Source organism: Babylonia areolata, chromosome 33, assembly GCF_041734735.1.
Source record: "Babylonia areolata isolate BAREFJ2019XMU chromosome 33, ASM4173473v1, whole genome shotgun sequence".
In the NCBI taxonomy this organism is placed as follows: Eukaryota; Metazoa; Mollusca; class Gastropoda; order Neogastropoda; family Buccinidae; genus Babylonia; species Babylonia areolata.
The window spans coordinates 8,765,109-8,786,210 of NC_134908.1; the positions used below are offsets into that span (position 1 = coordinate 8,765,109).

At 41.1% G+C, this 21,102-nt stretch overlaps 1 protein-coding gene across 1 annotated transcript in view; it reads left to right on the plus strand.

Moving 5' to 3' along the window:
• Positions 1 to 21,102, plus strand: part of LOC143276864 (uncharacterized) — a 69,626-nt gene that overhangs the window by 24,673 nt on the left and 23,851 nt on the right. Inside the window, exons 6-11 of the mRNA XM_076581521.1 lie at positions 818 to 948; positions 1,831 to 1,966; positions 3,884 to 4,675; positions 10,752 to 10,862; positions 13,239 to 13,540; positions 15,081 to 15,170. Of these exons, the coding sequence (XP_076437636.1) occupies positions 818 to 948; positions 1,831 to 1,966; positions 3,884 to 4,675; positions 10,752 to 10,862; positions 13,239 to 13,540; positions 15,081 to 15,170 (1,562 nt within the window). The remainder of the gene's footprint in view (positions 1 to 817; positions 949 to 1,830; positions 1,967 to 3,883; positions 4,676 to 10,751; positions 10,863 to 13,238; positions 13,541 to 15,080; positions 15,171 to 21,102) is intronic.

Consider the following 21,102-nt stretch of genomic DNA (forward strand, 5'->3'; position numbering starts at 1 on the left):
TTATATGCAAACTGCATTTACTGTTATATTTATATTTTTTGTATTCTCTAAACTTGGCACTTTGATCTGATATTCTGACCCAACAACAAGAGCAGTCATTATAATCATTTTTTGTTCAAACAGGAACTTCTTTTGCTAAGCATGGAAGTTTTATTTATTTTGCAAACGTTTTGGTGCAGGTAGTAAAAAAGGGAAATTACTCTGTAATTAATGCTAGGGGAGTTAATTTGCTTTGAACTGATCTTTCTCATCTTAAACATTACATTTTGAAATTATACTCAATACATAAAAAGCTTGGATTTTTTTTTTTTTAAGTGTATCACAAGTGAGTCTGGAAGGCCTTGCCTCTCTTGTTTTTTCTGCAGTGGTCTCATGTAGTGCTGGTCATGGGGAGTTGTAGCAGGCATGTAGCTGTGGTGGGGTAGAATGAGTTAACAGAGTACATGGTGCTTGAACTTAGCCCTCTCAAGTCCTCTCCCGCTCATGTGAGTCACCATTACTGATTGTATTGTAGCAAAATGATAGCTTGATAGAGCACTTACTGTATACATGATACTAGAACACAGCCTTCTTGAGTCCCCTTCCACTTACGTGAGTGACAATTACTCATTCTATTCTAGCTAAATTATAGCCTATGGTGCTTGAGGCTAGAACACAACGCTTTTCTAGTTCCCTCCCGCTCGAGTGAGTCACCGTTACTGATTTTATTACAACTGAATTATAAGCTTGCTTAGAGTACCATGCATGATGCTCGAACGCAGCCCTCTCAAATCCCCTTCTGCTTAATAACACGAGCACCTTTCTGATTGGCCGACAGATGTGTCGCCGGGGGCGACAGCACATCCTGAAGTTCCTGCACATGGAGGGCATCCGCGAGGACCGGAAGCGAGGCTTCCTCACTGACGCTGACATGAAGAGGCTGCTGCGCAAGTCTCTTCCCAACCAGCCGTACGTTTGTTTGCTTGTTTGTTTGTTTGTTTTTTATTCATTTTGTTTATTTTTTTTTATCTTTTTCTTCACAACCGGTATGTTGTTTGCTTATTCGTTTATTTGTTTATTTATTTATTTTACTTTTTCATTTCTTAACACCCCAAGTCCCTCCCCAACCAGCTGTATGTTGTTTGTTTGTTTGTTTGTTTATTTGTATACATTTTATTTACTTTTTTGTCTCACTTGCGTAAACAAAGTGAGTCTATGTTTTAACCCGGTGTTCGGTTGTCTGTGTGTGTGTGTGTGTGTGTGTGTGTGTGTGTCTGTGTGTCCGTGGTAAACTTTAACATTGACATTCTCTCTGCAAATACTTTGTCAGTTGACAGCAAATTTGGCATAAAAATAGGAAAAATTCAGTTCTTTCCAGTCATCTTGTACAATATTGCACCTCTGGGATGGGCACAAAAAAATAAAAAATGAAGCCTAATTATATGCAATCTGCATTTACTGTTATATTTATATTTTTTGTATTCTCTAAACTTGGCACTTTGATCTGATATTCTGACCCAACAACAAGAGCAGTCATTATTATCATTTTTTGTTCAAACAGGAACTTCTTTTGCTAAGCATGGAAATTTTATTTATTTTGCAAACGTTTTTGGTGCAGATAGTAAAAAAGGGAAATTACTCTGTAATTAATGCTAGGGGACTTAATTCGCTTTAAACTGATCTTTCTCATCTTAAACATTACATTTTGAAATTATACTCAGTACATAAAAAGCTTGGATTTTTAAAAAAAAAGTGTATCACAAGTGAGTCTTGAAGGCCTTGCCTCTCTTGTTATTACTAGTAGTTGCAGTTGAAGTATCATAATGTGTGGTTATGTTGGGGGATGTTCAGACCCTCTGACGAGTTCCGCAGCATGCTGGAAGGTCCGGAAGGCAAGTGGAAGAGACACACAGTGCTGAGCAGCGACTCTGGTTACAGCACTGCCGACAGTCTGGACCGGAGCGGCTTCAACCAAGCAGAGTTAGAGGTGGGCGTTGGTTTATTTCATTTTATATATATATATATATATAATAATAAAAAAAATCAACATATATATATATATATATATATATATATATATATATATATATATATATATATATATGTTGATTTTTTTATTTGTATATTCTATTATTTTTTGTGAACCTTTTTAGTTATGCAAGTTTTTTTTTTTTTGTAAACATCAAACAATAATAAAACCCAGCTTAGGTTTGTTCAAAACTTATGTATGTTCACGTCTTCTAGTTATGATGACATCCGTCACATATTCAGTATGTACATGTGTCAGGACAGGACTTTATATAAGATTTTCTTGTTGTCCTGTTCATCGATATCTGTGTTGTATTGTGACATGTTCCAAATAAAATACTGTTTAAACCAAAAGAAACCCAGCTTGACAAACTTGAGTACAGCAATATTATTTCATGATGCTGACTGTATATTGTATCATTTGAGATTCTTTTGTAATACTGTGTTTTATAATTATCATTTCACATCCTAATGCATACATACATACATGCAGACATACATGTATATAGACATATAATATATACATACAGCATGGGGCAGCAAAAAAAAAAAAAAAAATAATGGTCGGAGAGGGAGGTGGGGGTTGGGGCTGTGTGTGTTTGGTTGTCTGAGTGAATGGAAGAGTGTGAATGTTTGTGTGGATTTGTGTGTGTGTGTATGCATGGTGTGTGTGTGTGTGTGTGTGTGGTTCTTGTGGATGGGTGGGGGGGTGGGTGGGTGTTGTCTTGTTGCTTTTTTTCTCGTTTGGTTAACATTGGGTTGGTTTCATGGACACATGCACAGACTACAAATTTTTGAACACACCCCACCTACACACACACAAGAAGTGCCAGTCAGATAGCCTGAAGCTGTATCAGTTTTGTCATAATTTCGTGTGAATGAAAGTACTCTTTCTTTCCCCCCCCCCCCCCCCAACCCCCCTCAGTTTCACCTCATACTGGTGTATGGTAAGCAAAGTATCTAAAGCTGTAAATATTTTGTCCATCGTTTATAAATGATTTGGCGCTAATGAGAATACTCGGTTTTTTTTTCTTCTTCTTCTTTCAACTGTCTCCTGGTGAATGGCGTGGAACATCACGGACCTACATGGCTGGATGAACGTGGTTGGGCTCGCTGACGTGTGGTACCACCTTCTGTGTTGTGATGTCACCATTTTGTGCTGTGGTATCATCGCTTTCTGTTGTGCTGCTGTCATCATTTTCTTCTGTGACGTGGTGTGTTCCGCTGTGAACTTGTGACGGTTAACTCCCTTTCGCGACGTCAACTTGTCTCGTCTCGCTGCTTCATGTTTTCCCTTCTGTTGTGCTGTGATGTCACTGAATTATGCTGTGATGTCACTAAATTGTGCTGTGATGTCATTGAATTATGCTGTGATTTTCACTGAATTGTGCTGTGATGTCATGCAATAATGATGTGATGTCACTGAATCATGCTGTGATGCGGCCTGGATTGACTGTGATGTCATGCGTGCTGTGATGTCACTAAACCTTGGTTTGATAACTTTTTTTTTTTTTTTTTTTTTGCTGTGGTGTGTGCTGCTGTAAACGATGGAACTGTGGATCACATCTGTTTGGAATTGCTGTCATTGCTCTGGTGTCAACTGTGGATGGATGATATAAATGAAACAACAACAACAACAACAACACAAAAATACCGTCACATTTTCAATCGATCGATGGGACTCCTGCTTGAATTATATATACACACACCTTATCTTGGATTGGACCCGCCACCATTGCTTTTTTTTTTTTTTTTTTTTTTTTCCCAACATTCTGGTTTTTCCTGATGAACTTGACTGAACGTCCTTGGCCTCCTGAACTCTCCTGTTCCTTGCCCCACCCACCCTCCTCCCTTCTTCCACCTACCCCCAAAACAGCAAGGCATCATGGGAGAGGTGGACGATGTTCTGGCCCTCAAGGCCGGCGAAGCGGTGAGAGAGCAGCGCCACCACGGACACAACAACAACAACAACACTGGTAGCGGCAGCGGCAGCAGTATGACCAACGGGCCGTCGTCATCAGAGACTGGCCATGCACGCCACGGCCATGGCCATGCCTCAAAGGGCCTGGGTTCCAACCTCCCCATGGCGACGCGCTCCGTCTCTCGCCTCCCCTGCAGTGGAGGAGCAGGGGGCGGTGGTGATGGGAAAAGTGTGAGTAACGCTCCGGCAGACAGCGGCGGATGTGTGAGCAACGGTAACGGTAGCGGTAACCCCCAGGCGAGCGAAAACGAAAGCGAAAGCCCCGCCCCTCCTCCATCATCATCGTCTCAGTCTCAGACCGAGCCCCTTTCTTCCTCCGAGAAACTCCCCCCGGCGTTGGTTGGTAAGGTAGTTGACGAAAAAAAGGAGGCTAACGGGCGGTCGGATCCGAACGCCCCAGCTGGTAGTAGTCGTCCCCCCCTCACCAAGTCCCCGAACGTTGGTATTTCGTCGTCCATTCCTTCCACTGCCGCCGCTGCGTCGTCGTCGCCCTCTTCCCGGAGCGGGGGAGGTCGAGGGTCTCCGAGAAGCCTTGACCTTTGTGGTGGGGTGGTGAAAGGTCGGGTTGAGGGGCGAGTGCAGGGGTCGACGCCGGAGAGGTCCCCCACCACCCCCCCTTCCCCGCTGGCTCAGCAGGCGCTTGGTGTTGGTGTTGGTGTTGGTGTGGCGCAGGATGAGTTTGCTAGGGTTAGTGGGACGTTGTTTGTGCATCGTGGCATGGTGTGGTGTGGTTGTGGTGGTGTTTTGTGTTGTTGCTGTGGTGGTGTGTTGTTGTGTGTGTTTGGAAGTGTGTGTGTGTGTGCAAGTGAATGTGTGTCTGTGTAGAAAGTGAGGATGATTTGCTTGTGTGTGTGTGTGTGTGTGTGTGTGTGTAGAGAATGAGGATGATTTGTGTGTGTGGTATGTGTGTGTGTTTGTGGTGGTGTTGGGGGAGGGGGCATGTTACCAGAGTGTGAAGATAATTTGTGTGTGTGTGTGTGTGTGTGTTATCAGAGTGTGAAGATGATTTTGTGTATGTGTGTGTATGTATGTGTGTAAAAGATTGTTGTGCATGTATGGAAGTTGTGTGTGTGTTCAATGAGTCTATGGTGTGGAAGGCGAGGATGGTATGTGTGTGTCTGTGTGTTGATGAGTCTGTGGTGTGGAGGGTGAGATGATTTGTTTGTGTGTGTGTAAGTGTGCATGTGTGTGGGCACCTTTCTGTTAGTGATTTTGTTTGTATGTTTTGATTTTAATGAGTGTGTACATCTGTGCATACTAATACTTGTGAATAATGTGTGTTGTGTAGGTATTTGTGCTTGTGTGTGTGTGTGTGTGTTTACTCTGTGTGTGTGTTTGTGTGTAATGTGTGTTTTTAATCAGTGTGTGTGTGTGTGTGTGCTGAGAGTTTATCTGTCTGTCAAAAAATGTTGGAGATAGTGTAGTGCTTTTGATGTATGACATGTATGTTATAAAACCAGTCACTTTGTTTTGAACTGCTATAAAAAAGAAACCAAACAAGAAAAAAAAAACCCTGTTTATTTTCGTTCTTGCACAGATTTGATTTGTGTTTTTCTTACTAGTTGTCTTCTCTTTGAAGTCTTTCTCTTTTCTTCAAACCCTAACCCTTGAACCTGTTTTTTGTTTGTTTGCTTGGGATTTTTTCTTTGTTTTTGACATGTGTGGATTAATTGGGTGGAGTTATTGATTGGCTAGTGTGGTTAAGTTGTTGTCCTGCTAACTAAAACATAGAATCAGTCGGCGAGGGTAATGAAGTTGTTGTTTTGTTGACTCAACCTTAGAAGTGTTTTGTGCACCCACTAAACCATAGAATCAAACTCAAAGTGTTTTTGTGCACCTGTTTTTCTCTTAATGATGGAGTCCTAGGTTCATTTACCTCTGTGACCTTTGGTGTGTTTTTTTTTGTTGTTGTTCAAAGAGCCCAAAAATTCAACTGAAAATTTGAATTTCACATATCTGTCAATGCTTATTTTTTTTCTTTTTTTTAAAAAAAAAAAAAATTAATTCACCTGGAAATTTAAAGTTCACATGGATGTTGATGGGGCTGGGTTTTTGTGTGTGTGTGTGTGTGTGTGTGTGTGTGTGTGGAGACCTTGAATGTTGAAGATATTTTAGAAATATGGCTGCCATATCTTTTTTTGTTAAGAATTGTAAAATTCAGCTGAAAGTTTTTATTTAATTTGGGAGTTATTAAATCATGAGGAGAGTGATATGATTTTGCAAGCCTTATACACTTTTTAAGCATTTTTTTAAAAGTAATGGACAGTTATATGATTTTGCAACCCATTTGCACTTAAAAAAAAAAAAAGTCGTAAGAGAGTTTAACTTTGGGAAATGTTAGGAAAAAATGTATTTGCACGCAGTGTGCATAACGGGCTCTAGTGTTGCATGAAGCAAGTTTTACAATTATGTGAATCAGGCTTACAGTTCTGTGAAGCAGTTTTACAGTTCTATGATGAAGATTTGAATTTAGAGAAGCAAGTTTACATTGATATAAAGCAGGTTTACAGTTATGATGAAGCAGATTTAGAGAACTTAGTAACTTTATATGAAGCAGTTTTCTCATCTCATCTCATCTATCCCTTGACCCGTGGGTGGGTCGTTGGGGCACCATGGATGACTGCCTGGTCAGCTCGGGCCACGTGCCTCGGTCCTCAGCGGCCCTTTGAGTTGTGGCAAATGGCAGGCCCGTCCACTCTTTGATGTTGTCCTCCCACCGCTTTCTCTGTCTGCCTCTCTTCCTCCTTCCTTGTACGGTACCCTGCAGGATGGTCTTGGCTAGGCCGTCTGATCGTGTGACGTGTCCATACCAGCGGAGCTTGCGTTCCTTCACTGTGGTTAGCAGGTCTTTGAATGGGCCAATGGTGTTTTGGACTCTTCTTTTCACTTCCTCATTTGTGATGTGGTCTTTGTATGTAATGTTCAGGATCTTGCGGAAGCATCTCATTTCCAGGGCCTGGATTCTTCTCTGGAGTTCTGCAGTGAGGGTCCAGGATTCGCAAGCGTATAGAAATATTGAGAAGATGAGGGAGCGCATTAGTCTGATTTTGGACGAGAGGGAGATCTTTTTGTCCTTCTATATAGTCTTCAATCGACTCAGTGCGGCAGTAGTCTGCGCGATTCTGGACAGGACCTCTGGTTTCGAAGCAGTTTTACAGAACATAAAACATTGACCCAGATCAACATTTTATCAAATTGTTTTGGGAAAAATAATTCAACCTTATTGATATTTTTACTCCTCAGAGTTTGTTTCTTTCTTTGTGTTTCTTTATATAGATCTATAAATTCACTACCACAGTCAAATATGAAAAATTACAGGCCTTGTAACTGTTTGTAGTGACTGTTTATGTATAACATCTGATTTTTTTTTTTTTTTTACTTTTCAGTGAGAATTACAACAGTCACACTTTCTTTGATAATTTCAAAACTATAGGCAGTTTCAATACTGATTGGAACATATATATGCTTGATTAGGACAGCAGGTTTCTGTGGAATTAATTCTGGACGTCTATGGGAGTGATTCAGAATAGCTTGACAAGATGTACAAGTTCGCAGTAGCTTTAGAATAAAAGTCCCTATGGTTTCCAGTTGTGAAGACATTTTTGGGTTTAATTTTGCTGCGAAAGGGAGAGAGAGAGAGAGAGTGTGTGTGAATGTGCATGTGTGTGTGTGTGTTTGAAAAGAGTGAGATTATCAACTAAATTCATTAAGTCTGTGAAAATCTTCCTCACATTTGATAATAGAAGTAGAAAGGATTTTTGGTTGTTTTTTTAAAAAGGAAAAATAATTGGTCTGTATGTGTGCATATGAGTGTGGGCATGTGGTTTTGTGTGAGTGTGAACTAGAAAAAAGAAAGAAAAGAGAGAGAGAGAAAAAAAAAAACCCTACAGAATTAACATAAATTTATGTGCAGTGCAGTACACCGCCTGTTGTACATGAACCTAGTGGCTGTCTGTCATTGCTTCATATGGTGCTTTTTAAATTGAAAAAAAGAAAAGAAATTAACATGATTTTTGTGGTGCTGTTAGTGGTTGAAGCTTTTTGTGGTGTGATACTCACTGAGCATTTGTTGAGCCAGGGGGAGGAGCAGAATCATCGGCCCAGAATGACATAGGTTTTTTTTGCATTTCAGTTCATTCTGATACATGTACGTGTATATATGCGTCCAACGACGCAAGAACATCTACGCAAGTTTCATCCCTTATTGATGTTGATTGTCAACCCCTGATCTGAGAACGTAGAGCATATTATGAATAACCGTTGTCACCATTATTATTATTATCATTTGCAGTAGTTGTAGTAGTTTAGACTTAGTATTATCATATTTTACTTAAGGCCTTCCATAATTGATGTTGATAGTCAACCTTTGAGCTTGTAGAGCATATTATGAATAACCGATATTATTATTATTATATGTTTCACTCGAGGCCTGACCAGATGTAGTATAGCATTTATGGATCAGTCCGCACGTTTTAACACCTAAAACTAGTAAAAGCTGAAAAAACTGAAACTCAGAGGAACATGTAATTTTCCCTTTGGATGTTGATTGTATAGAGTTATACCCTTTATAGTTTATTATTATTATTATTATTATTATTATTATTATTATTATTATTATCATGTTTAGTATTATTATTATTATGATTATTGCTCTTATTGTTGTTATTGTTATCATTATCATTGTTATTATATTCATCTCACAAGTTTCGCTGTTGGGATCTGATGATTTACTTCAAAACATACAGTATAGGACTCTCAGAAGCAAGTGCGTCGCAAGTGAACCAAGGGGGGTAGTAGCAGTTTCTGTTTTAACTCAACAGCTTACTTTTTTCGGGTCAACTCTACAGTTTGCTAATGAAATGATCTATGGGCGCTGGTCTTTTGTTTTTACATGAGGGTGGGTGGGGATGTGGGGTGGGGGGGGAGATTCTGTTTCGAGACAACTGTTACGTAGTTCATCCGTGAATGGATTCAGGAAAATACATGGTAGAATTGAGAGCAATTTATTATCTTCAGCGTTGATGGGCTGCAACTTCCACATTTTGTATAGATCTGTAGATATATATATATATATATATATATATATGGGAGGGCTTTGATAGATATGACCATATTTACCCAACTATTTAGGCAGCCATACTTTATTTTCGGGGCTAGGATCAAACATAGCCAGCATCATGAGGCTTCTTTTGTTTTTACACTGTTGTCTCTCACATTTCAGCGGAGAGAGCAGAAGATTCTTAAGAACTTGGGTCTGTCTGTTGGTTGAAGTGTTTATTTGACTTGTTACCAGTTGAAAATAATTCCTAGTTAGTATTCAGCAGTTTGTGGCTGTTTATTTTTAATTCAGAATGATGGAATAAAAAAAAAAAAAAATATAGAGGGTTAACTAGGAAGAGACATTTGATGCTATTTGTTTGTCCATCTTCTGTGTCTCCCTCCTGCCACCGTTCTCTTTCTTCCTTTCTGCCCACATTTTAAAATAAATCATTAAAAAAATCTTACAAATCCTCTCTTCACCCTTATCAGTATCATAACATGTCTCTCTCTTGTGCACTCACTTGCTCGCTTTTTCTCTCTAGCTTCCTCTCTCCCACTCTTTCTTTTAGTTTTAGAATATCTTTCTTTCCCTCCTCCGTTCGTCTCCCTCGATCTCATGAGTCCATCTCCACTTAACTCTCTCCATTCATTTTCTCCTCCTTCAAAGTTTACCCTGTCTTATTTTTGTATTATTTTGTTTTAATCATGTATTGATCGCTTTCTTTTAGTTGTTTATTTGATTCTTCTTTTTCCTCTTTTTATTTTTCCTGGGGGCTGGAAAAAGAAAAGCTGTTGTGTATGCTTACTCTTTTTCTTCATGGATAACTTCAGATTTGTTCATTCACCTATCTCTTCTAAACATTCATTTATTAATCTCAAAACAGTCAATCCATTCATTCATCTGTTTAAACGTGTTCGTTTTTCTTTCATTCATCACTTAACATTTGTGAACATCCATTTGTTCATTCATTCATGGAATCTCTCTGAATTCATTGATTCATCTCTAGTAATTGATTCATTCATTCATCAAGCTATACGTATATGTTTGAATTCATTTAACAATCATCCATTAATCTCTGAACATTACTTCATTTATTCATCTCTTAGAAACATCCGTTTATTCATTCATTCTTTCATTCATTCATTCACATATTCATCGCTATATTCATTCATTAATTTCAGTATGTTCATTCCTTCATTCATATCCAAACATTCATTAATTCATGATCTCTAAACAAACTTTCGTTCATCTCTGTGCATTCACCTCTAATTATTCATCCATTCATTTGCAGATCTCTACACATTCATTCATTTTTAAGTTTATTCATTCATCTCTGTATTCATCTCTAAGCATTCATTCATTGATCTGTGTATTCATCTCTAAGCTCAGTATTCATCTGTTAGCATTCATTCATTCATCTGTAAGCATTCATTCATTCATTCATTGATCTGTGTCTTCATCTCTAAGCATTCATTCATTCATTCATTTATTTATTCATTCATTCATCTCTGTATTCATCTGTAAGCATTCATTCATTCATTCATTCATTCATCTCTGTGTTCATCTCTAAGCATAATCATTCATTTATTCATCTCTGTATCCATCTGTAAGCAGTCATCCATCCATCCATCTATCCATCCACCCATCCATCCATCCATTCAGAAACCTCCCCATTTCTCTTGGTCAGTGTTGTAAAGAGCGGTGTGTTGGGGGTGGTGGCAGGAGTTAAAGTCACAGAGGGAGGACTATGAGCGGAAGAAGAAGGAAGCGGAGCAGATCCGAGTGGCTCAGGAGGAGAAGGAAGGGGAGGAGCGCCGCCGAGCTGCTCGCAAAGTGAGTCACACCACACCACTCTTAAAAAAGTCCGCTGTGAAATAAGTATACTACCAGGATATAAGTATCCACTCAGAAAAGTCCACTATGAAATAAGTTTACTACCATGATATTAGTATCCACTCGTATGTCTGCTATGAAATAAGTTTACTACCACGATAATAAGTATCCATGTCACACCATGCTTGTCCGCTATAACTTATATATTACCACAATATAAGTATGCATTTCACACCACTCTAGTCCGCTATAAATAATATATTACCACAATATAAGTATCCATATTACACCACTCATAGAGTCCAACAAGTCTGCTATAGAATTATATATTACCATGATATGACTTAAATCCATATCACACTACTTATGTAAGTCCGCTATGAAATAAGTATAATACCATGATATAAGTATCCATATCACATCACTGATACAAGTCTGCTATAAGATTGTAAATATATTACCGCGATATGAGTATCCATATCCCAGCACCCAATAAGTCCACTATGAAATTATATATTTCCACAATATAAATATCCTCATCAGACCACTCATATAAGTCCACTATGAAATAAGTATACTGCCACGATATAAGTATCCATATCACACCACTCATGTAAGTCCTATGAAATAAGTGTACTACCATGATATAAGTATCCATGTCATGTCACTCATATAAGTCATAGAATTATATATTATTATTATTACCAAAAATATAAGTATCCATATCACACCACTCATATTAATATGTAATTATGTAAACTGTATATTACCTCGATGTAAGTATCCATATCATCATCATCATCATCATCATCATCATAGCCAGCTTGTTGGGCTCTGGAATGTGTGGAATGTCTGCAGTAGGAATATTGATGTTGATTGAAATTTGTTGTTGATATTTTGTTGCTGTTGCTCATATAATCACATTTCAGTACATAAACAAAAGTAAAATGAATCAATTTGTATGCAGTGTTTTGTTGTAATTGCACATAGTATATAATCGTTGAAAAAAAAAATTTTTTATACTAGTACATAAATACAGCAAAGCTAGTAAAATGAATCAGCTTGTGTTTCAAGATTTGTTATGATAGCTCATAGTATAAAATCACTGGGTTTTTTTTATAGTAAATAAAAGCAACAAAACAGAAAAAGCTTGTGTTCAAGATTTGTTAAAAAAAACAACAACAATCACAACAAGACTAAAATAGCTTATGTTCAAGATTTGTTGAAATAGCTCAAAGTATATACGGTAATCACTGTTTTTAGATAGTACATACGCACAATAAAACTAATAGTCTTAGTTACAGATAGCTTCAGGTTATTGGATGATGCTAAAAAGTTAACAACGAAACAAAAAGAAAAACAACAACAACAACAAAAAAAACCCATATATGAATGGTCTTGTCATTAGTTCCTTGGAAAACCCTGTGTGGCTTGCTTTGAGTAAATAAAAGCAGAACAATCATTATAGACTGTTTTGTCATCATTGGTTACATGCAAAAAACCTTTATGGCCTGTTAAGGGTCTGCAGAATCGGCGGTACTCTCATTGAAAATAAAATGAAATCATAACTTAAAAACAACAACAACAAAACAACAACACCAAACACATTCTGTGACAGCAAGAAGACTAGAACTCACCATCCACCATGAGTGGCATGTTCAGTCTCCGCACAGTTGGTGGAACTCTGATTCAAAGTCTAATAAATTATTTTAAAAAAAACCCAACAACTAATAAACCAACCAAAACCAGCAACATTTTGTAATCGCAAGAAGACAAGAACTCACCATCCACACTCAGAGTGGCTTGTTTTAGGGTTCACCCACAGTTGGCATAACTCTCATGAAAAAAAAATCATTTTAAAAATCATGTCTGCAGAATTGCGGAACTCTCACAGAAAATATGACAGATTTATTTAAAAAAAAACAACAACAAACAAACAACAACAAAAAAAACCATTCTGTGACAGCAAGAAGACAAGAATGCCCCATCCACACCCAGAGTGGCTCGTTTTAGGATTGGCATACAGTTGGCGGAACTCCACCAAAAACGTGATCTTTTTTTTTTTCTTTTTTTTTTTTAAATTTTTTTAAAAATACTTTTTTCTTCTTTTTTTTTTAATTTTTATTTTTAAACCAACAGGAAACAAGACCTTCCACCCCCTGCTCCCCCAGCCAGAGTGGCTCTTTCAGGGTCTGCACACAGTTGGCGGAAACTCTCACAAAAAATGTATTTGTATTTGTATTTCTTTTTATAACAACAGATTTCTCTGTGTGAAATTCGGGCTGCTCTCCCCAGGGAGAGTGCGTGGCTACACACATTGCTAAAATAAAAATGATTTTGTTAAAACCTTTTTTCTTCTCTCTTTTAAATCAACAGGAAGACAAGAACGCCCCACCCAGCCAGACGACGAAGGCGGACGCGGGGGGTGGCGGAGGGCGAAGAAGCGACACACACACCTCAGACCTCCCCAAGGCCCAGACGCACAGAGCCACGCCGCACAAAGACAAGGACGACGCCCACGTCAAGGCGGAGGGGGGTGGGGGGCGGAGGAAGGGGAAGCGACGAGCAGCGGAGGAGGAGCAGGGGGGTGAGGGGGAGGGAGGACAGAGAGTGGGGGAGGAAGCGGTGGCTGGGGCAGCGGCTGCGGCAGGCAAGACGTCGTTGCTGCAGACACACAGGTGGGTGGGTGTGTGGGTGATGAGGTGGGGGAGGGGTGGGGGGGTGGGTGAGTGTGGTTGTGATGATGATGTGTGTTGTGTTATGATGTGTTGTATTTTGTCGTGTTCTGTTATGTTGTGGTTTTTTGTTTGTTTGTTTTTTAATGTGACAGAGCATCTGGCCAGTGAACCTGTATATGTAAATGAAATATAGACCATGCCACTGTGCTGGCCAGTGAACATGTATATATATAAATGAAATACAGACTGGCACAGCACTGGCCAGTGAACATCTATGTGTGTAAATGAAATACAGACAATGCCACAGCACCGGCCAGTGAACATGTATATGTAAATGAAATGCAGACTATGCCACAGTGCTGGCCAGTGAACGTGTATATATATATATATATATATATATATATATATATATATATATATATATATATGTAAATGAAATACAGACCATTCCACAGCACCAGCCAGTGAACATGTATATGTAAATGAAATGCAGACTATGCCATGCCACAGCATGGGCCAGTACACATGTATACTTAAAGCCTGAACCGGACTATAAATGGCGGGCGATTTGAATCAAGCCAGTTTCTCACCAGAGTCTGACACTGTGACGTCGGTGAAGGTTTATTCAAAATAAAAGCCTAATAAAGCTACGGTTTGGCTTCATTTATGGCAGAGAGCGAGATTTGCCTAGCAGCTTCCAATCTAGACCTGAATTGACTTTGGAAAGTACAAAATGTGTCAGCTACACGTAATACAAAATTTGAATGCAGAGAAAAGGGGCGGAGCTAGAGCCGTTTGTGTTTGCGCTAGACGTGTCTGTCAGATAAAAATAGCACCAGCACGTGGTACTGTCCGGTGAGAATTGGAAAGCATGCAGACAGCCCCTCGACGTTGGCAACCGTAAACGACCACATTGTTTGTAAAACATGCAAATGGAGAGAAATATGACGATCTACTAACCTTTCTTGGACTGGAATGATCACATAAACAGCCGGCGAGTGACCTCCACAAAAACTGTGATTGACGCTCGTAACCCCCGGCGCCAGTCTGAAGTGAGAGTGCTGGAGAGGAAGCAGTTTCGGTTTTGGGAGCAGGTGTGGCAGGAGTACACGGATATCTTTCTCCGCTAACAGTGAGTCGGTCTTTGTTTTGCTTTCACCTCCCGCATGTTTACATTTCTACCGGACACGTGCTCGCGCTTTTTATAGATAAACTCCGCCCCTTTCCCTTTTATGGATAGGCTCTAGTGCGCATGCGCAACCGAAACCTTGCTCTCGGGAGTTAAGACTTTAAATGAAATACAGACTATGCCACAGCGCCAGCCAGTGAACATGTATATGTAAATGAAATACAGACTATGTCAAATGAAATACAGACTATGCCACTGCACCGGCCAATGAACTTGTATATGTAAATGAAATACAGGCTATGCCACAGCACCTGTGAACATGTATACGTCAATGAAATGCTGCTGTAAGGCACAGCACACCGTTTGTCCACACTCAGTGATTCACTGTTCACTGTTGACTGGTGACAACAGAGAGGAGCCAGGTGTCGCAGAGGAGGAAGACGGCAGAAAACCAGAGCTGAGCCGACTGCAAGGGGACGCTCCCCTGAACAAAGCAGCCAGGTAGGTGGTGGTTGTCGTGATGGTGGTGGTGATGGTCACTGTTGTTATCATTGTCCTGCTGCACAATACAGTATGATACAGTACGGTATGGTACGGTGGTTGTCGTGGTGGTGGTCATTGTTGTTATCATTGTCCTGCTGCACAATGCAGTATGATACAGTATGTTATGGTATGGTGGTTGTCGTGGTGGTGGTCATTGTCATTGTCCTGCTGCACAATACAGTATGATACAGTACGGTATGGTACGGTGGTTGTCGTGGTGGTGGTCATTGTTATTGTCATTGTCATGCTGCACAATGCAGTATGATACAGTACGGTATGGTGCGGTGGTTGTCGTGGTGGTGGCCATTGTTATTGTCATTGTCATGCTGCACAATACAGTATGATACAGTACGGTATGGTACGGTGGTTGTCGTGGTGGTGGTCATTGTTATTGTCATTGTCATGCTGCACAATACAGTACGATACAGTATGGTATGGTACGGTGGTTGTCGTGGTGATGGTGGTCACTGTTGTTATCATTGTCATGCTGCACAATACAGTATGATACAGTATGGTATGGTACGGTGGTTGTCGTGGTGGTGGCCATTGTTATTGTCATTGTCATGCTGCACAATACAGTATGATACAGTATGGTATGGTGCGGTGGTTGTCATGGTGGTGGCCATTGTTATTGTCATTGTCATGCTGCACAATACAATATGATACAGTATGGTATGGTGCGGTGGTTGTCATGGTGGTGGTCATTGTTATTGTCATTGTCATGCTGCACAATGCAGTATGATACAGTACGGTATGGTACGGTGGTTGTCGTGGTGGTGGCCATTGTTATTGTCATTGTCATGCTGCACAATACAGTATGATACAGTACGGTATGGTACGGTGGTTGTCGTGGTGGTGGTCATTGTTATTGTCATTGTCATGCTGCACAATACAGTACGATACAGTACAGTATGGTACGGTGGTTGTCGTGGTGGTGGCCATTGTTATTGTCATTGTCATGCTGCACAATACAGTACGATACAGTACGGTATGGTACGGTGGTTGTCGTGGTGGTGGCCATTGTTATTGTCATTGTCATTCTGCACAATACAGTATGATACAGTACGGTATGGTACGGTGGTTGTCGTGGTGGTGGTCATTGTTGTTATCATTGTCATGCTGCACAATACAGTATGATACAGTACGGTATGGTGCGGTGGTTGTCGTGGTGGTGGTCACTGTTGTTATCATTGTCATGCTGCACAATACAGTATGATACAGTACGGTATGGTACGGTGGTTGTCGTGGTGGTGGTCATTGTTATTGTCATTGTCATGCTGCACAATACAGTATGATACAGTACGGTATGGTGCGGTGGTTGTCGTGGTGGTGGCCATTGTTATTGTCATTGTCATGCTGCACAATACAGTATGATACAGTATGGTACAGTACTGTACATACAGTACAGTGCAGTGCAGTGCAAGGCAACACAACACAACACAACACAACACAATACAGTACAAACTCAGAATACAGAATACTTTACTGTCTCAGCGAGAGAAGTTCATTTGTGGTGTAAAACACTTGAACAATGCATACACACACACTGGAGAGAGAGAGAGAGAGAGAGAAAAGGGGAGGAGGGGAGGGGGGATTAAAGTACCTTTCTGAGGGACACAACACCAGGCTGAGAACACAATCGTAAGCTTTTGTGAAAGTTTTTCTTTTTAGATTTTTTTATTTTTTTTATTTTGATTTATTTTTGGTTGTTAGTAAACAGCCCAATGGTGATGCACCTGACTAGGAATGGAAGTGAGTGTCCTCGGGTTCGAATCCTGAATGTAATATATGGACCAGGAGTTGACTTCCTCCCCCCTCCCCCCCTCCACTTGACCTTGAGTGGTGGTCTGGGTGCCAGTCATTCGGGTTAGACGTTAAACTGAGGTCCCGTGTGTAGCATGTACTTACGGCATGTAAAAGAACCCACCGCAACACAAGAGTTGTTCCTGGTGAAATTCTGAGGTAAAAATCAACCTTGTTTGTGACGAGCATTGTAAGACATTACACTAAAGAGCATGTTTATTGCTTTGTGATATGCATTGTTTTGTGTGTGCGTGTGTGTGTGTGCATGTGAATCTGTGTGTGTGTTTGTGAATGTGTGTGTGTGTGTGTGTGCTACCTGAGAATTTCCATCCCTGTCTGTTTGTCTTGTTGCTTGTTTGTCCAGTTCTTCTCTCTGTGTTCCTGCTGTCTGTCTGTCTGTCTGTGAGTCTCTTAGAACAGTGTGTTGATAACATAGAGGTGTGGTCCACCTTGCACATGGCTTTCAGCTTGCCACTCCCCCCCCCCCCCAGCCCCCCCCACCCCCCACCTTCCATCCTCCTCCTGTTTCTGCTGCTGTCTGCAGTGTTGTGGCAATGCCTCCTGTCTTTGCATTCATGTGTCGATATATTTGCATGCGCCATCTCTCCCTCTGTCTGTCTGTCTGTCTGTCTGTCTGTCTGTTACAGCTGCATGCTTACAGTCACACACATGCTTGCTTATGTACATCGTATACACATGCACAAAGACCGGTGCTCACACCTGCACGTATGCACATACACACACACACACACACACACACACACACATTAGTCACGCTTGCATGTCCACTCATACAAACACATGCATGTATGTATGCACTCTCGCGCATGCACACACAGACACACACACTCTCGCACTTATATGCAAGCACACTCTCAGACACACACACACACACAGACACACACACACACACACACACACACACACACACACACACACTACCAAATGCATTTTTGCTTGAACCTCCTCACCCCCCCACCTTTCCCTCTGTTGTGGGTCCCTCTGGCCAGGCGTCGTGCTGGTGCGGGAGACGCACCACAAAACTTTATCCCGGCTCTGCTCTGGTGTGTGTGTGTGTGTGGATCAGTCGACACGCACCGCCCCGCACCGCCCCCTCTCTCTTGTGTCTGGACCTGGAAGCATGCAGCTGTCGGCCTGTCTTGAGTATGTCCTGCTGCGTTTTTCACTCCTGCCCCCTCCATTCCCCCCCCACCCCACCCCCCAACCACCCCAGCCACCCCTCCACTCGTCTCCCTGGAATGTCTGTCTGTATCTCTCCCTTCATCAGTTCATGTATACTGGGCACAAAAAGTTCAGGATCGGCCGGTATGATACGAGGGGTAAAAAGGGTCCCACAGTCTTTTAACTCACTCCGGACGATGGAATGCTACAGCGTTCCTGATGTAAGGTAGGGTTCCGGATGACGGAAGGCTAAAGCGGTTTTCGACAATTAAAAATTTGACGTTTTCCTCATGGGGTAGCATAAAAATCACAGCTACACCGGGCATTGCGAACGTGTCAGGGGTCAAATGGAAAGTTTCTTCGTAAGGTTTCCATGACTATACACTTGCTGGCCAGCCGTTGACCTTGGTACCCCACATGACAAGCTAATCTGCATATGTATCGAAAATGGCGTCATAGGCGATAGAAGTGGAAATTTTTGGACCAAACTAGATCATGACAGTGGCTTTTCACTGCTGCTGAAGTGATTGAAATGCTTCAAACTGAAGGTTTCGACATCGACGAGGATATGATGAATACATTGAATAAAGTATCTGCAGTGAGGGAAAGCGACCAGCAAAAAGGTACTGACAGTGACTCAGCTTCTAAGGGCTGTGAAGAGAGGGATGGGGGCGGGCGTACACTCAACGTTAGAAGAGGGGTCAGTGAGTCAAGTACAGGGAGTTTGATTCAGTTACTTTGTGTTTTGTATTTTTTGTGATTTTTTTTTATTCCTAACCCTAACAAATGGGTCGTCTGCAGGGGAAAGCAAGGGAGAGAACTATTCGTCTGGAGTGAGTTAAAAGGCCGTCGGGGCAGAGAATTCATGTTCACTGTTTCCAGGGCTCGCCGTAAGAAGGCGATGTGGGTCTCAGTCCTCTCCTTCTGCCGTTTTGACCTTCATCGACAGAAGTCAGGTACCCAGTTATTCTTGGGGTGAAGTAAGGAGAATCAGAGTAAAGTGCCTTTCCCAAGGACACCTCACTATGCCTTAACGTAGCCTTGATTCCTGATCACTGGTGAACTTTGGGTCAGACATCTAAGGCCTAATCGTCACGCCTTGGTGCCCCCTTTGGTTTGAGGGATGTGTCCTTCCAAAAATGAAATAGAAATATGTTGAGTAAAGTTAACTTCGAACTGTCACTGTTTCAAGGCCTGACTAAGCGCGTTGGGCTACGCCGCTGGTCAGGCATCCGCTTGGCAGATGTGGTGTAGCGTATATGGATTTGTCCGAACGCAGTGACGCCTCCTTCAGCTACTGAAACTGAAACTACTGTCAGTGTGTGTGGGTATTTAACGTTTTGTTTTGGGGGCGGGGGGAGACTTGTTAACCGTTGTGCATAAATGTCGGTAAAGCAACAAAGGAAACTTGGAGAAACAGACACAGGAAGGTTCTTAGTGTGGATCCAGGAAGGGCTGGGGCCAAGAGACTACTGACAACTGCATCATTACTTTTCGGTCTCCACTTAGAAACACAGCTGAACAGTCTTTAGGAATGTTCTGCCTTGCACATGCAGCCAAAACACCCCGTCATGTAAAATCTGCATATCTTTTGCATGTAAGCATGAAAACTCATGCCCTACGGTTGAGAAATATATTTCCTTAAAGAATTTTGTTTGTCCTTTCATTGCAACACTCGCATGTACTGATATTTTAGGATTAACTTTATTCAGTGTATTTCATTTTGTGAAGAATATACCCCTCACCTCATGTTGGCCCTTAACTATTTGTGCTCAGTCTTCATTGCTTTGTTTTTTTATATATGTGTGTGTCCAGAAAGTCTAGCTGGGTCTCATGTCTCTGTGAAAATGTGGGCCTCTTGTTTTATTTCTGTGAATATGTGTGTATTTTTTGCATTTTTGATTCTCATTTGTGAATTTTATTTTCATTGTCTTCATTGTGGATTTTTGTTGTTGTTGTCTGTCTGCATAGTTTGTGCATATTTGACCCGGCTGTTTGTTTTACTGTTCTTCTGTAACTGAGTTCTGTTGTGACATGTTAAAAATACAGTACTGTTTAAACCATTGGAACCCCCCCAACCCCCCCCCCCCCCCATTCCTTTATCCAAAAATGTACCAATGGCTTCTCTCTCTGTCTGACTCTCTCTCTCTCTGATGAAAGTTGCTGTTTCATTTATTATGTGTTTGCATTTTATACACTTGCAGGAATGTTTTATTTGCTGTTTCTACCTTTTGTTGTTTTTTTTCTTTTGCCTGTCTGCGAATGTTGTACACTTTGACTGTGCCCACCCCCCTTCCCCTTCTTTCCATTCCATACTGGCTCCCTGTCTCACACCGAATAAAGTACAAGATCAGCACTCAGTGTTATAGATGCATTCACAAGACTGCCCCTTCCTATTTCTGCAGGCTGCCTTCACCTCTTACACTCCGTCTTGCTCACTACGATCGGCTTCGGATCCACTCTGTTTACGCATACCCAGATTCAAACACTCGACTGTTGGCCGTCGTTCTTTCTCTGTTTCTGGACCTTGCGATTGGAATGAACTTCCTCTTTCGCTTCGTCAAGTCTCCACACTCAGCTCTTTCAAGTCTGGCCTTAAACCCACCTCTTCCCAAAATAGCCTCCCTTGCCTACCCTTCCTTGTCTTTAGTTTCTACAGTTTTAGAGTTATGCATGCGCGTGAATGACTGGTGCGAAAGCGCTTTGATTGGTCTCTGCACAAGATCCAGCGCTATATAAATACCATTATTATTATTATTATTATTATCCCTCCATTCTTTCCCTCCTTCCCCTTGTCCAAGAATGTGTTACTTTGTTGATTTTTTTTCTTTTAACCTCAGAAAAAAAAACAAACATGCTGCTGTTCTGTCTCTTTAAAAAATGTACATCTTTTTTGCATTTGTTG